The sequence below is a fragment of the Fusarium phalaenopsidis genome (genome assembly GCF_050370095.1).
Source record: "Fusarium phalaenopsidis strain FUZ10S chromosome Unknown contig_32296, whole genome shotgun sequence".
NCBI lineage: Eukaryota > Fungi > Ascomycota > Sordariomycetes > Hypocreales > Nectriaceae > Fusarium > Fusarium phalaenopsidis.
Genome location: NW_028145408.1, coordinates 3,253,011 through 3,268,694, shown reverse-complemented (window position 1 = coordinate 3,268,694; position 15,684 = coordinate 3,253,011). Strand labels below are relative to the sequence as shown.

At 48.3% G+C, this 15,684-nt stretch overlaps 4 protein-coding genes across 4 annotated transcripts; 2 read left to right on the top strand and 2 right to left on the bottom strand.

Annotated features, from left to right (window-relative positions):
- Positions 1 to 85: 85 nt before the first annotated feature.
- Positions 86 to 2,042, top strand: LRP88_06584 (putative sugar transporter; the record flags this gene model as incomplete). Its single annotated transcript, XM_083243122.1, has 7 exons — positions 86 to 252; positions 308 to 433; positions 500 to 603; positions 671 to 817; positions 872 to 1,417; positions 1,484 to 1,791; positions 1,848 to 2,042. The coding sequence occupies 7 exons, from the start codon at positions 86 to 88 to the stop codon at positions 2,040 to 2,042; spliced, it is 1,593 nt and encodes a 530-aa protein (XP_083102058.1).
- Positions 2,043 to 8,201: 6,159 nt separating this feature from the next.
- Positions 8,202 to 10,489, bottom strand: LRP88_06583 (cytochrome P450; the record flags this gene model as incomplete). Its single annotated transcript, XM_083243121.1, has 11 exons — positions 8,202 to 8,373; positions 8,425 to 8,588; positions 8,637 to 8,768; positions 8,823 to 8,961; positions 9,017 to 9,156; positions 9,212 to 9,301; positions 9,350 to 9,447; positions 9,495 to 9,682; positions 9,745 to 9,788; positions 9,841 to 10,185; positions 10,265 to 10,489. The coding sequence occupies 11 exons, from the start codon at positions 10,487 to 10,489 to the stop codon at positions 8,202 to 8,204; spliced, it is 1,737 nt and encodes a 578-aa protein (XP_083102057.1).
- A 1,554-nt stretch (positions 10,490 to 12,043) lies between these two features.
- On the top strand, positions 12,044 to 13,636 carry LRP88_06582 (fungal specific transcription factor domain-containing protein; the record flags this gene model as incomplete). Its single annotated transcript, XM_083243120.1, has 4 exons — positions 12,044 to 12,465; positions 12,517 to 12,909; positions 12,959 to 13,134; positions 13,224 to 13,636. 4 exons carry the CDS (start codon positions 12,044 to 12,046, stop codon positions 13,634 to 13,636), a joined length of 1,404 nt encoding a protein of 467 aa, XP_083102056.1.
- Positions 13,637 to 13,876: 240 nt separating this feature from the next.
- Positions 13,877 to 15,437, bottom strand: LRP88_06581 (uncharacterized protein; the record flags this gene model as incomplete). The annotated part of the gene is made up of 3 exons (XM_083243119.1): positions 13,877 to 14,715; positions 14,763 to 15,217; positions 15,265 to 15,437. 3 exons carry the CDS (start codon positions 15,435 to 15,437, stop codon positions 13,877 to 13,879), a joined length of 1,467 nt encoding a protein of 488 aa, XP_083102055.1.
- Between the last annotated feature and the right edge of the window lie 247 nt (positions 15,438 to 15,684).

Below are 15,684 nucleotides of genomic sequence, written 5' to 3'. Positions count from 1 at the left end.
CCTTGCCCCTGTATAGTCTCTTGTCCCACCCCCATCCTGTGCCCCCCACGCAGTCAATCGTCTGAGATCGACCACCTCGTTCACGATGCCTTTCGCCGTCGGTACTTCGACTACCAAACAGGACCTCGCCGTAGCTCAGGCCGAGGCCCCTCAGCTCGCCAAGGTCAAATGGTGGACTGATCCTGGAATGCGCGTGCTGTACTTCTACGCCGCTATTCTCTGTGTCTGCTCTGCTACCACTGGTTACGATGGGTAAGCGATCTCTAGGCTGGGAGACTAAAGGTTGAGGCTAACAAGAAACCTCAAGCTCCATGTTGAACACTTCTCAGACCATGGACGATTGGCAGGATTACTTTGGTCACCCCACAGGCTCGAAGCTTGGCATTCTCAACTCTATCTACCAGATTGGTAGCATCTCCAGTTTCCCATTCGCGTACGTTGTTCTTGTTTGCGGGGTTGCAATCTGCAGACCCACCAAAACTAACTTTGCTTCGGATAGTCCCTTCATGGCCGATCACTTTGGTCGTAAGATCCCCATCACCGTGGGATGTCTTGTCATGATCCTTGGTGCTTTCCTTTCCGCCTTCACTAATGGCTTTGGCAGTACGTCACCAACTCTGAATACAACGTAATCTACTCTATCGAGCAAGAGCTGCTAAACCCTTGACAGTGTACCTTGGCGGTCGATTCCTCGTGGGTTTCGGAAACTCTTTGGCCCAGTTATCTTGCCCTGTTCTGCTCACAGAGATCTGCCACCCTCAGCACCGTGCGATCGTCACTGCCATCTATAACTGCCTCTGGAATCTTGGTGCCACACGTGAGTAAACAGATAAGAGTTTAGATCTGACACCTGCTGATATAGATCCTATAGTCTGCGCTTTCATCGGTCTTGGTACGATCAACATTAGCAGCGACTGGTCGTGGCGATCCATCACCTTGATCCAAGCCGTACCATCTTTGATTCAGATCTGCTTCATTTGGTGGATTCCTGAATCCCCTCGTTGGCTCATGGCTCACGAACGTCATGAGCAAGCCCTTGGCATCCTCGCAAAGTATCATGCCAACGGCGATGTCAATAATGCAACTGTGCAGTTCGAGTACAACGAAATTAAGGAAACCATCGCCCTTGAGTACCAGGCCCAGAAGAACGGCAGCTACCTTGATTTCCTTCGAACTAGGGGCAACCGTTACCGTCTCATGCTCCTGGTCTCCCTAGGTATCATCTCGCAGTACTCTGGTAACGCTTTGATCAGCAACTATTCCAACATTATCTACGAGGGCGCTGGAATCAAGGACCAAGCCCAAAAGACCGGATTGAACGGCGGAGAGAACATGCTGAAGCTTTTCGTTGCTATTGGCTGCTCGATGGGAATTGATCGCTTCGGTCGTCGCCCACTCTTCCTTACTGCTACTGTCGGTAAGTAGAAATCTCTTTTGCCTAACCCTTGCCTAGGAGAAACGTAGCTAACTTTGGTACGCTTAGGTATGATGTTGTTCTTCTTGGCCTGGACAATTGTTGCCGCTCGCTTCGAAGCCACCGGTGAGACGGAGATTAAGCGCCTTGGATACCCCCAGATTGCCCTCATCTGGCTCTTCGACGTCTGCTACTCCATTGCCTGGTCCGGTCTCATTGTCGCCTACGCTCTTGAAATCTGCCCATTCAGACTCCGTGCTCGTGGCCTCATGATCATGAACTTCTTCATCCAAGTTGCTCTCACCATCGGCAACCAGACCAATCCCATCGCTCTCGAGAACCTTCCCAACAACTGGAACTTTTGGTGCTTCTACACTGTAAGTCCCGCTTCCTTTGTTCGAAGCCGGTCTTCGAAAGGCTAATGAAGAAATAGGTTTGGATCGCGGTCGAGCTCGTCTTCGTTTACTTCTTCTATATCGAAACCAAGGGCCCGACTCTTGAAGAGATCGCGAGAATCTTCGATGGCGATGACGCTAATGTCGCACAAGTCGACTACAAAGACACTGAGAAGCAGTCTGTCATTGAGACCTCGGAACATGTGCGCAATACCGAGCGCAATGATCTTTAATTGCGTTTGCGACAGACCAGGGATTTGGTCGCCACTTGCGTCGTTGAGAGTTGGAACCACCTGATAGTCCATTCCTTTCTTTAGACAAGTCCGCAGTATGACGGGACGCTCTTATAAATACAACACTTTCTGGCAAGCCTTCCACTTGTGACTAAGCTGCGTAAATTAAACGACAATATTTAATACTCCCTGTGATTAACCACAGGGTACGTATAACCATAACGATTCAGATACACACGATTGATAACATGAAGTATTATAATGATTGACTTGGACCGTCTTGAAGTTCCTACAGCTTGATGAGATGAGCTTGCCCCTGAGGTAACCGCGAAATCCTGATTAGGCTAGTGCGCGACCGCGAAAATCAAATGAAGTTAGTGTGTGACCGCTAAATTCTGGTTGGCTAGAGGTTTTGAGCACTAAGTCCAAAATAGGCTAGCGTATTGACCGCGAAACTCAAAAGGACAATTTCGACTGACCCGATGGCTTCATGCATAAGGCACATGACGGGGTGTAGAATTGCCAGGAGGTGGATGATGATGATGATCGATGGTGGTGGTGGTGGTGGAGGTTCTGCAAAGCAGTGTCAACACCATCCCCTTTTAAACGCGTGCTGCCAGCGCCCCATCTCATGCATGCATGCATGCATGCCTGACCGATTAAATTTAAATTTAAATGGATATGATGTCCCCCTTTTCTCTTTAACAACCCAGACGCGACGTCAAACCCCTTGAACCTCAAGTTAACCCCAAGCTAAAAACCCCTGACCCATGCCGCACAAGTTCAGCCAGTCATCCAATCATCAGGGGCCCCTACTACATACAATGAGAATAACGTATATGCATAGCTTGCGTGACAAACAAGCATGCGTGACAGCATACTGTATTACTAAAATTCCACTTACCTAGACCTCTTAACTTTTTCTATAAAATAGCTAGAAACCTAAAAAGAGTATTTTTATAAACCTAATCTTTTAAAAAATCTTATAGTAAGCCCAGAAGGGGCAGTATTGACACTCCCTTATATCTTGCTTATCTAAGCAGATATTGCTTAGGTAAGCATTTCATAGGAAAGCGCATAGGCTATAATATAGGGTAATAAAATCCTAGGCTTATATCTTATAAGATTATTTTTCTAGAATTTTATTTTATAAAAGACCTTCTTAAAGATAAGGTATTTTACATTTGCATTGTGACTTATGTTTATTTTGACCTTATAGCTGCCAGAGTCAGCTATTCCCCCTTTGTTTTCAGTGATACAAAGGTCTCTTGCCAGAGCCAAGGGACCTATAACAATGCCACTTCTAGGTGCCGCCCCTAATAAGTCTATTCTTACTCAAAGTATAAGCTTAGAGGAGTAGATCTAGGTATACTGATTTAAAGCCATTCCCTAGGTGCTCTACGAAGCAATAGCCGCTTTCTAAACTAGCCATATCGTCATTGATCTTTAAAAGGTCGACATTGGGTTTCATACCGAATATAAGACTATCACATAGTGCTTTCGCCTATGAGATAAAGTATTTTAGGAGTTTATAAAATTCTCTTATTATTAGCTTAAGAGTTCTATTAGAGACTATTTCGCCGTCACTATTCCAGTGGAAGAGGGTCAATGGTGGCTCAGTGTGGGTAGCATTGCGGCCAAAGTCTCAAAGGCTCACTAGCTCTACGACTAAGGATTACGAGCCTAAAACCATATACTTTTCTCGAATTTTATTCAAGGTCTCGAGCTACTCTGTCCGCGGCTGCTACGGAATACCGATAATAGGATATAGACGTAGCAGTGATATACGCTCCAGAAGCAATGTACGCTAGATAGAGATAATTCCTCATAGTTAGGGGTAATACTGCCGGGCGAGTAAAAACTTGAGATAGTCTCTAGAGAACCTAAGAACCCCACTAAAGTATACTAATAACGTAGAGCCTGGCTGCCTATCGATGAATATCTCGGTGCATAGCGTGAGACATAGGTGGAATAGAAGCTCAAGGAACTCGTTGAATGCTGGCTTGGCAGACTTGCCCTCCACTCTGATAAGCGGTTCTAAATGGGGCTCTTTGTTGGTTCCGATAAGGTCGCTGTTATATCTAGGATCATCATTGTAGTTATCCTCGTCGTCTTCGAGCTCCCAGTCCTCCACGTCGTCATCATTATTATCCCCGCTATCCCCCTCTTTATCTTATCTATCACCATGCATCCCTTCTCTATCCTGCAACACATCGCATGCGTCCCTATTAGATCAATCATTGCTAATAGGAGCATCATTAAGTGTTTCTCTAATGCCACCATAACAACTCTGACTTTCCATCCTAGGCTAGAGCCCCTTCGACGTATTAAATAGGTCCTAGACTCTATAATTCTAAATCTGCTCTAGTCGAGCGGAGAGTATTAAGTTTAGCCTACTATCTGCAATTTCTTATTAAGCATAGCTTAATATTTAATATATCTGAAAAGTAAAGGCTAAGAATTTTTTCTTAATTTGCCTATATCTAAGCTCGCTATTTCTCTCTGCTACGAGACTAAAAGGAATTTCCCAGGGGCTTTAAAATCATAAGCTAAGCAGCTAATAGAGAAGGGTATAGCTAGTATAATAAACTATATCTTTATAACGATCTATAACTAAGTCTAATACTCCTATAATATATAATATCTTTTATTTATCCTTATATAGGCTTATAAAGTCTGCGTCGCCCTAAAGGGTTTCTTAACTTAAAGTATACTCTATTATTAGGGATTGCTGGTTTAGTAGTCTAGTTAATGCCTATAATATATCTCGCCGAGCATTTTAATATATAGAGGGCTATTAAGTTCTCTCTAATTAGAGACTTATAGCTGCGAAAGTTTTACTGCCTAAATCCTTGCTGGTTATATGTAGCTAATTCATGGCGTCCTAATATCCCTCTTCTCGTTCTAATATCTACCTTAGATAGACAGACGCTTCTAGGGGAAGACTTTAAATCGTCGCCTATAGCTTTGAGGAAGCTGGCTTCGCTTGCGACTTCTTCTTCTTCTTCTTCCTCTGCCGACTAGTATTTTAACTAACTTTAAACCATTTGCTGCCCGTCCTAGAGGGGAAAAAGCGTTAGCATGTGATGTTTTCGATCCATGGCAGTTTAGTAGGAGGTATTAGGTATTCCTTTAGTAGTCGTCCTCTGCATCTTAGATTGACCCATTGATGGGTTTTGGCACAATGAGCTTGAATTTTCTAAACCTGACGTATAATATAGCCGCATACTCGATACTTTAGTCTATCCGGCTTTGGTGCGCTAAGATAAGCAATGGGCTTGATTGTCGGTGGTGGATATTATAGCTAATCTAGCTAAGACTAATTTTGTAATATATGGGGCAATTTTTATATGGTTTCTATTAGCTTACGCCGACTTTCTGGGTCTATATCGTGATATCGTGTTTATAAGTGCGTGGTAACTTTATTTATAATATACCCAAACTGGCATAACTGGCATATAAGGAGCTTATATTTAAGAAGTAGAACAAACGGGTAGATAGCACCGGATGAGCCACGTTCTATGATAGAGCTCATCGTCGTGGCGCAGTGTGGTGATTAAAAAGTTAAAGTGCTATCCCATCAGTGGTCTTAAGGCTCCAAGCAGGTCACGACGGGGGGTTGGGGCCAATTAAAATGCATCAAATGAAAGGTACTTAGCGCCGCACCTAAATTACATGATGATAAAAGTCCCAACAATTTTGACTATTACAAATCGCGACATTGCACAAGCGGCAGCCGTACCAAGTCTGCTTACGCTGGTTATTGCCGCTGAGCTCCCCAAGAGGCCTTATTTTCCTACCTCTTGACCTCACCTGCCCCTGCCGAAAGCCCTTACAAGCTAGGCAGCTTGACTTTACCTTGCGATTGACATGATTGACCTCTCGATTGATATGATTACGCTGTAAATCAGGGCTTTGGAGGTCACTCTCGTCGCCCGCGCGGTAACGTTGCCGTGACTGACTTTCCTGGCCATAAGCGTTAAACAACTCATCATAAATGCACTCTCGCCACTCTCTCTGAGTTGTGAATCGCTTCCAGTTCGGCTGAGGACCTCGTAGCTGAATAATATAGCTATTCACAAGTGCAACGTCAAGGAGGAAAGTCCAACAGAGAGCCTGCCAAGGGCCGCGGCGCAGGGGATGATCATAAGCATAATATGACCTCAACTGGTCGCCTCGATCAACGTGATTTATTTCATCGTTATAGCCGGCGGCAACCCCAGGGATAGAGATATCCCTGATAGCCTCATCGCCGAAGAAGCGGCGTATCTGCCGGGCTTCGGGCTTCTTAGAGGTGGGCTTTTTTCTGCGGCGTTCAACGCGCTCTTGGCCGGAAAAAACGGTGGTAAAGAAGAGGACGAGGCGGTTATCCTTCCAAGCGATTTAGTTGACCTTATGAGATGGCAGAAAGACAAATTAGTAAGGGATTTACATAGAAAAGTGTCTTAGCGTGATACCATATTATCAGGCGTGGGGATAACCTTGATCTGGTTGAAGTCATAGCTAGTACTGAGCCGTTTATCTCCCTTGAGATCGTGAACGAGCTCCTCGTGAATGCCGCTGTTAGGTCGAGCCGTGCCTGTGGCTCCGTGGCCATGCATGCGGAGGCTGCGGAAGAGATCTGCAGACGAAAAGAGGTTATCAACGAAGACGTGATATATCGCTTTTGGCAGTGTATTTGCTAGGGCCACGACGACACTTTAGGTCGAATTCAACGGGATAAGCTCGTCTGTGGTATCTCCCTTCGTGCGGCGGGTGCAGCGGCGCTTTGCAGGAGGAAGCTCAACACCAACGGCGCCGTATTGTGCGCCCGTGATGTGCCAGAACCAGTGGATAAAGAAGCCGTGTTGCGCGATAACCCAGATCTTGAAGCCTCGAGGAATAGGCTTGCCCTTGACGACTGTTATATCATTAGACCTGCCCGTATAGCGGATCATACACTCATCTATAGCGAGATGAGAGCCCGGGATGAAGATCTCTGCCGACGCAGCCTGTATATGGTTAGACTACTCATCACAAGCTTGGAATACCTTCGGAAGAGGCGCAGTCTCGTCTATCTTGGTGTAGTCAAAGGGGCGAAGATGGCGGTGAAGGATATGAAACTTCCAATAGGGCATGAACTTGATGATGGAGTATAAAGGGCGTTGTTCCCCTGGCTTTGGAGTACCCCAGTGGCTTTGAATAGTCCTTTCCTTATGTATACCCATATAAATCAGTACTGCAAGCCATACGTATACTTTTGCAACAGAGGTCCCTTGCCAAGCTCGTAGCCTTGCGTTCTTCATCATCGGGTGTTTCCAGCTATCAACAACGTTATTTTCCTTGAGCCACGAGAGCCAGCTTTGAGTGTATTGGACCCATCTCTCAACAAGGGAAATAGGAAGGAAAAGCTGGAATAGCTGCAGCGGCGTTGGCGGCGGTGTGCTGATGTGAAATTTGCGTGTTTCTACGGGGAAAGGTTCAAAGTTGGTGCCGCGGTCCTTTTCGGCCGGAAAAACAGCCACCCGGGTGGGGTCATTGGGGTGCATTTGGTGGCTATGATCTTCCTTGATAAAGCTCTTGTCATCATAGGCATTGAGGGCCTGTGCCTCTTGTGGAATTAATAGGGAATTCATCGTTGACTTGAAAATGATTTCTATAGTGTTTTGGCTGTGATAGCTTCATTGAGCTAACTTTTCGTACCCCGCTTGTACTAAGGCTATCACGTGTTCAATGTGGGGTGAGGTACGGCTTGGAGCCTTAAGACCACTGATGGGATAGTTAAAAATTCCAACTTCTTTCCGATTGCGGTTGCCCCCTGAATGCTAATTATAATGAGTCTTACGCGACGCGTACTAGCGTTCCTCGCGTATGACGTGCCTCAATTAGATGGCAAGGTTTATGGCCAATCATAAATTCAATTCTATCCCCTTGCTAAAATGAACTCTACCCCCCCTGTGAAGTGGGGCAAAATAAATCAACTCTACTAAAGTTGATTTTGGTATGTAGCACTAGGTTTATGCATATTCGAGGCAGATGCCGCCACACGAGGGGTTAATCCAACAGATTTTTATTGTACTCTCTGGCCGACACTCAAATTTAATAAAGACATTCACAATCCCCCCTAACCCTATTTGACCAATTAATTGCTTCCATGTCCTGCACATCGCTTGCAGCAACTCAAGCCTTACTGTCCACCTCTTGCAAGTGTAGAAGTAGCTTGGCTCCGGCCGGTCCAGCATTGAAGGTGTCGTACATCCTCATGTCTTCCTCGGTCATGCTCCTGTCGACGCTGCCACCAAAGCGGAGGAAGAAGGCTGCAGCCATTTTGGTCAACTCCATTTGTGCGAGACTATGGAATTTGATGAGCCTAATATCATACCGGAGAAATTGGAGTTCTTACTTGATGCCGATGCACTTTCGAGAACCCATCGAGAAAGGAGTCCAAGATCCTCTCCGGAGATCGGCGGTATCCGACTCCAGCCACCGCTCAGGGATGAATTCCTCCGGTAGTGGGAAGGCGTCTTCGTTGCGATGAATTGTGTAGTTCTGAGTTCCTACGGTGGTCTATTGCTCATTAGTATGAATAACAACTTTATTTCGGCATATACTCACGCCCTTGGGTATCCGGATTCCGTTGATAACGGTCGACTTGTTTGCGGTACGAGGCAGGGTGGCAATGATGGTGGGATACCTTCGCAGAGTCTCCGAGATGACTGCTTGTAGATACGGCAAGGTACTGCAAGTCTTGGAACTGTTAGCCGGTGCTATGCCCATCACGAGCTAGGTCAAAAAACCTACTTTGTAGTCAGGGACAACATTTGGCTCCGGGAACTTCTCCTTGAGCTCTGCCCTCAGCTTGGCGGCAACTTCGGGCTTGCTCAAACACGCCCAAAGGATGTACACGAACGTGTTTGCTGTAGTTCCACTGCCTCCGAACCTTGAAGCCTGCCATCAGCACCCAGGAACAGACTCTCCAGAGCTGGAAAACTTACATGCCACCCATGCACTCCTCTGCGAGTTCAGAGTTGGTCAAAGGTGGAAGAGATCCGTCCTTTCCGGCGGCGAGAGCAGTTCGCAAGAATGGTGTACCAATGTCACGTTGACGGGCCTGAACAATCAATTCAAGAGCGTACTTTGGAACCATCAGTGAGAATTTGATTGGTGGCCTGACAAAACAGTAGCAATACCTTTTTCCATGCGTAGACCTCTCTGAAGTATCCGCCCACGAAACCGGGAACGTATACTCCGAACTGTTCCATCTGCGGCAGGAACTCTTTCTACTACTGGTCAGTATTTTTGCCCTTGACCATTTTAAAAACACTCACATAGATAAAAGTCGGCTTCCAAGCTCGAATATACTTCATAACCTCGTGAGGCTGACCAGCATGCACAGAGCTAGGGTCCTCGTCAAACATTAGGTGGTCTATAGCAATCAGTCACCTGCATCTCAAGTTCTCGGTCTCTACTCACAAATAACGTCGAATCCCAGCCAATGACACCACGGGTAAACATTGATAGGGCCATTCGGCGCTAGAGCGGCCCATTGGTTGAACATCGTTTCGATTTTGGATGAGATATGAGGCTCAAAGTCAAGCATGGATGACTGTGAAAAACCTCGGGAGAATAGCTTACGCCTCGACTTGTGTGCCTCATCATCCCTAATCATCAAGTTAGCCTTCAAATACTTTTCGGAGATGCCTGTCGCAAAGTCATAACCTACCGGAAACTGAACAAATGATTCTCATGAAAGATTCGTTTCGCCCGCTAGATCTCCCATGTCATCGGGTCGCTCTAATCAGCAATCGTCCATACTCACGTAGAATGTGTTCTCTTTGCCAAAATCATTCGACATGTAAATTTCCGGTACTGAAGTTGGATCTGCGAACGAAAGCTCGTTGGGCCCGACTCGCACCACAGAGCCATACTTGACATGAGCCTCGTGGATCCTCTCCGATTTCCGCCCATGGAAGTTTCCGATTCGACTCCATAGCCGGGATATCCGTGCCAGCGGTGGTCCAGGTATGTTGCGCAAAGGGTGGAAAAAGAAATTGTATAGGCACGAGAGTACGACTTGAAGGATGCCCAAGCCGCAGAGGGCCATGGCAGCAGTGGCAAAGTGTGAAGCCTGGACATTGAGCTGCATGATTGCAATGTGATGATCCTAAGACAATTGGCCAAGTGGTCAGAAGACTAGTCTAGATGATGGCGCCCAAGGAACTTGTTTTATCTCCTGCCTGCACAGAGACGACGGTCCTCAAGGGGTGATCGGGATAAGAGTAGCCGAGCCAATGGCTTCGGATCGGGGAGATAAGGTGGAGCCGTTTCCCGCACCTCGGATTCTTCGGGGAGATGAGCTTGGCCTCTCGCGGGAAGACGCCCCGGTTACCACCCAGAGAGCCAGTATTAGAAATCTTTTGCGGAATGATGATGTCGGTCTCTTCTAGTTCGGTGTCCTGATCCGGCATTGTCTTCTTGTCGGGTAGGGGTTGAGCCGTCTCGGAAACCGGGTGGTGTTCTTCTCTGCTACCACTGAGCCAACTGGCAGCTCTCGAAATCAGTTCTCGAAGCAGGAACAAGACTGTTCAAGTGATTGTCATCAGGAGCCTCCAGCGGCTGCGGGTACATCTGTCAGACGCTACCCAAGGGCAGCCTCATGATACTCACAGTGAATTCCGTCGTAAAGATGGACAGTTTCAGGCCCAGACGAGTTCATCAAAACAAAGTTTTAGAATAGTATGCTTCAAAGCTTGAAATAGCCGAAGAGCGCATAGCTTATGCATTCGCGTGAATTGCTGAACGACTGCGAATGGATACATGAGTAGTTTCCGGTGGTGTTTTTGCCCGTCAAGGGCGGCATGTCTTTACCAATCAACTGCCACAACTCTGGCAAAGAGTTCAGCTCAGCACCTGACTCCGCTCACAAGCTACGGGACACACCTCGATAGCTTCAAACTGCTTGGTCAGTGGCATGACAGAGAAGCCTCTTATCAATGGCAAATCCTACACGCTTTCAGAGCCCGAACCGAACTGCAGATTGATCTAATAACTGCCAAGGCGTTAAAATGCGGGGTAAGGTAGAGGTTATCCTCGCTCTTCTCGTGATAGACTAGGGTATATCCAGTTAGCCTGTCACCAAGCGGAGATACATAAGCCACCAAGTTGCCAAATTGCAAGCCGTCGACACGCTTCGACCCTGAACTAATGATCCAGTGCCAGCTCGTCAACATGTCCGAAACGTCCTCGGCGGCAGGCTTCATACCGATCAATCCACCTCGGGAGAGACCAGCGAAGCGTCGCAAGATCGCCCTTGCCTGCAATTATTGCCGGGCGCGCAAGACGAGGTGCGATGGGAAGCAGCCGGCTTGCTCGACTTGTGAGAGGAAAGGGTGGAGCGATACTTGCGTCTATGAGCAGGGTGCGCTCAAGACACAAAGGCAAGCGAATTTTTCTGAAGCAATGCCCGATTGGTGGCTCATCTGTTGTGTAGGTATGTCTCCAGTCTGGAGGCCCGACTGGAGGAATTCGAGAAGAGAAGGGAGACGGGCGAATTCCCCAACTTGGCTGAGGCCAGTACAAATGACGAGAATGCTCCTCGGTCCGCATCTGATGGATGGACGCGAAGCGAACCCTCACCCGCGCAAGCTCGATATCAAACTTCGCCCTCATCCCGAAGAGCAACGGATGGCATGCCAACCCCGCCGCGGCATCATGACCTCATCGGAACTGATGCCATGGTCATTGTCCCTTCTCCCGAAGGTGGTTCGGATTGCCCGATTGGCGAATCATCTCCGATAGCTTTTACCCAGTCAATGCTGCGAACTGCCAGCAAGAATCACTGGACATTAAGGGCCTCCAACATGTCATTCAGTAATCCGCAGCCTTCATTTGTGCCGCCAAGTCACCAGGAAATTGACGCCGAGGCTTTATTCCTCCCACCTCGGCGAGTAGCGGATGGCTTCGTGGAGTCATTTTGGGAATTTCTGCACCCAATCCTTCCAGTCCTCCACAAACCAACCTTCATGAAATCCTACGACCTGTTATGGGCTACCGGCAAAGAACTCGACCCAGCTCCCAACGCCCTCCAAGACGCCGTCTTCGTCTCTACCCTCAACATTGTCCTAGCGATCGGCTGCCAGTTTAGCGACCAAGTCGTGACCCCTCGAAAGCTTGCGATTGCCGACAAGCTCTATCAGCGGTCCAAGAGATGTTCCATGGACGAATTCCTCGACTCTCCAACACTTTCCGTGGTGCAGCTCCTGTTACTCACGGGAGTATATCTTCAATCGACAAAATACGCGAATCGGTGCTGGCACGTTATCGGATCGGCTATCAGGGCAGCACAGAGCATAGGAGCTCATCTTGAGCGTAGGTCGGATTCAAGAAATCAGCTTCAGCGGGAGATGGAACGTAGAGTCTGGCATACTTGCGTGTTTTTGGATCGGTACGGCCCGTGTCAGAATAATTTGAGCGGAGAACTGACAACCGTCTACAGGCAACTCGCATGTACCTTTGGCCGACCTACCATGATTTCAACCAAGTCCAAGGTCCCGATGCCTCTGATGATCGACGACGAATACTTACTCGAAGACGGCGAGGGCCGCCAGCCCAGCCATCTGAACCCCCAACTGGCGAGCTTCGTCTACTCCAACAAACTGTTCGACATTCTACATGGTATACTAGTGTCATTTTACGAAAAGAAAAATACCGTATTCCGACGGCTCGACACACAATTTTGGTCTTGCGATCAGTTGAATACCGTCCTCGAATTGAACATGGCGCTCAACGAGTTTCGGGACTCGCTGCCTGGATACCTTTCCGTACCCCCCCAGATGGAGGCTCCGAGAAATCCCAGGATCGAACTGGGCGCCAAGATCTTGTATTCAAGGTATGTGGCCCCTAGCAAGGACTTGAACACCAGCTGACATCGAACCGAGGCTCTTGTATATTCGAATTCTCTTGTTGCGACCTGTTCTCCTACTCTTAGCCCAGACATCGAACACTCCGCAAGTTGGGCACGACGATAGGCTCGAGCATCAGCTGGCGTTGAAAGCATGCAAGCTATGCGTCTCCGCGGCCCAAACGTTGATCGCTCATATTCATGAGAACATATGTAACTCATACTGGACGTCAATCTCTCACAAAATACACTGTAAGACGGTCACTAATTCTGTTCGTGGCCATACTAACTGAGTACGGTAGACGCCTTCTCTTGCGCTGTTGTCTTGATTGCAGCACGTCTCTGCCCGATGCCTGAAGTTGACATCAGCAGTACTTCTCTCCAGGTATCATGGTCGCAGTGCATCGAGCTCTTCGAATACTACAAGCCGCACTTCCCGTCGGCTTTCCATGTCCTTCGGATCCTGGAAATGTTCGAAGATCGGTTACAGGCAGAGGATCAGGTTCCTCCAGCAGTGAACGAAGAGATGCCAGCGGAGATTCAACGTCTTCTAGACTCGGCGCTATTGCTAGGCAATCTGGAAGGCCTGGGATTGGACTCGAACTGGGCTATGTTAGATGACTTGCTACAGGGCGACTGGCTAAGCACTAGTGTTGCGGGAGAAGCGTGCCTGGGTGAGACGATGTTCGGCGTGGGCGGGGAGGAACTGGCATAAATATGGGATGCATGGCTGCGGAAAATCTCGGATCAATACGTCCTCCCATATCCGGCGATCAGTTCGAGCTCCTAAAGTACCTATGCTCTCTGTTGATAAGAAACGGTGTCACTTTGGGCTTCTCCAAATTTCAGAGAAGGGGATATCAAACGGACTAATAAGCCACCTATGGTGAAGTATTAATATTTGAGAATCTGTGCTGAGTAAGAGGAACACACATTTCTCCTATGCCCCTGTCCTCTAACGGGTGAACCTGAAGCTCGGATGGTCATCACCAAGATTGTTCAACTCCTCCTGATTCAGATCAAGCAAATAATCCCTCTTCCCAGCATCACGCATCTCATTCTCCCGCCGGATCCAAAAGTCAAACGCACAGGCTGCAACGACACAAAGCCAGACAAAGCCCATCCCGACGCCATATCCAAGAAGATACCTCGGCGCCTGTGCCGGGACAAAGATGTTTGAGGCGACAAAGCCAGAGCAGTTGCCAATGGAGAGCTGCACAGCTGCACCGACGCCGCGCTTGTAGTGGCCGCCGAGGTTGTTGTTCAGCCAGACGACGGTAATGGGCTGGGCGAGCCAGCAGCCACAGGACATGAGGTAGAGGGCAAAGTATCGTGCTTCAATGGGGACGTATGGAGTGGCGAGGAGGATTCCATATCCTATGGTAGTGAGACCACATCCAAAGAGAATGAATCCGAAGCGATGCTTGAGCCTATCAGAAAAGACTGCACCAGCAAGAGTGACGGCCGCGGCAGCAATATAGATCGGGATGGACATGACCTGCGCTCGAAGGGAAGTCAAACCGAGTTCTCTGAGGATAGTCGGCATGAAGAATGAAGTGCTGTATGTGGTCGTGACGATGCCTAGATACATCAACGCTCCGAGCCAGATCTTCAGGTCGCCAAACACCCGCTTCGCAGTGCCTTTATTCCAGTGGTTCATCGTCGCGTCGGGAGTGTCCACGGCCAGTCGAGCCAGGAGGAGTTCTCGCTCGTCTTCGGTAAGGAACTTAGCTGTTTGAGGCCAGTCGGGAGTGTAGAAGTAGGCAAAGATGGCGATGAGGACAGTCGCGGCTCCTAGTAGAAGTTAAACCCCGACCATGCAGTCAGACAGGAATGCCTACCTTCTAGGATAAATATCCATCTCCAACCACCATAGTTCGCGATGCCAGACATGTGGGCAATAGCATAGGCCATGAATCCCGAGAATGCACCAGCAAGAATAGAGGCAGTATAGAACAAGTTGATCCGCCATTGGAGCTCGTGTCGCTTGTAGAACATAGAGATCAAGTAGACACATCCAGGAACAAATCCAGCTTCAAAGAGACCGATGAGTACGCGGCATGCGACAAGTCCACTGAATGAGTGTGTAACACCCTGTCCGATCGTGATGACACCGCATGCTCCAATGATAAAGCTAAGAAACGCCGAGGGTCGGACCTTCTTGAGGAGCATGTTACACGGGACTTCGAAGAGGATGTATGTGATGAAGAAGGTAAGTAGGGCGATGTTGTAGTCGTTTCCGGTCATGTTGAGGTCTCCCTCAAGGCCTTGAATGCGGGCATTGCCAACATTGATGCTGTAGTTATATTAGCAGAGGTATCTGGATAGTGTTAGTAGGCTTACCGGTCGACAAAGGCACAAAGGAGGAGAAGACTAAGGATCAGGACAAGATGCAAATCAATCTTTCGGAGGAGCTTCTTCTCTGCGATGGGGTCAAAATCGCGGTGGTGCATCTCAGGAGATGTTTTTTCAAGGTGGATGTGATCCTCCTGGGAAGGCTTCTCGGCCAAAGACATGATGTTTAATGCTAGTGAAAGAGGTGTTCTAGTATGCAATGGGGTTGCTGGGATAATGAGATCCTTCCGGGCGTGGATGATCTGGAGTAATTATACCCCGGGTTTACCCCATATTCTAGATCTCCCCATGCGTAATCACCTAAACCAAATCACCGGGTGTTTGAATGGAGATTTACCGCCTGCCAAGCCTGAGGACTATGGGATGTTTACCCGAGCCGATCTTCGCACGGGTTTTCAGGGGGCGCCC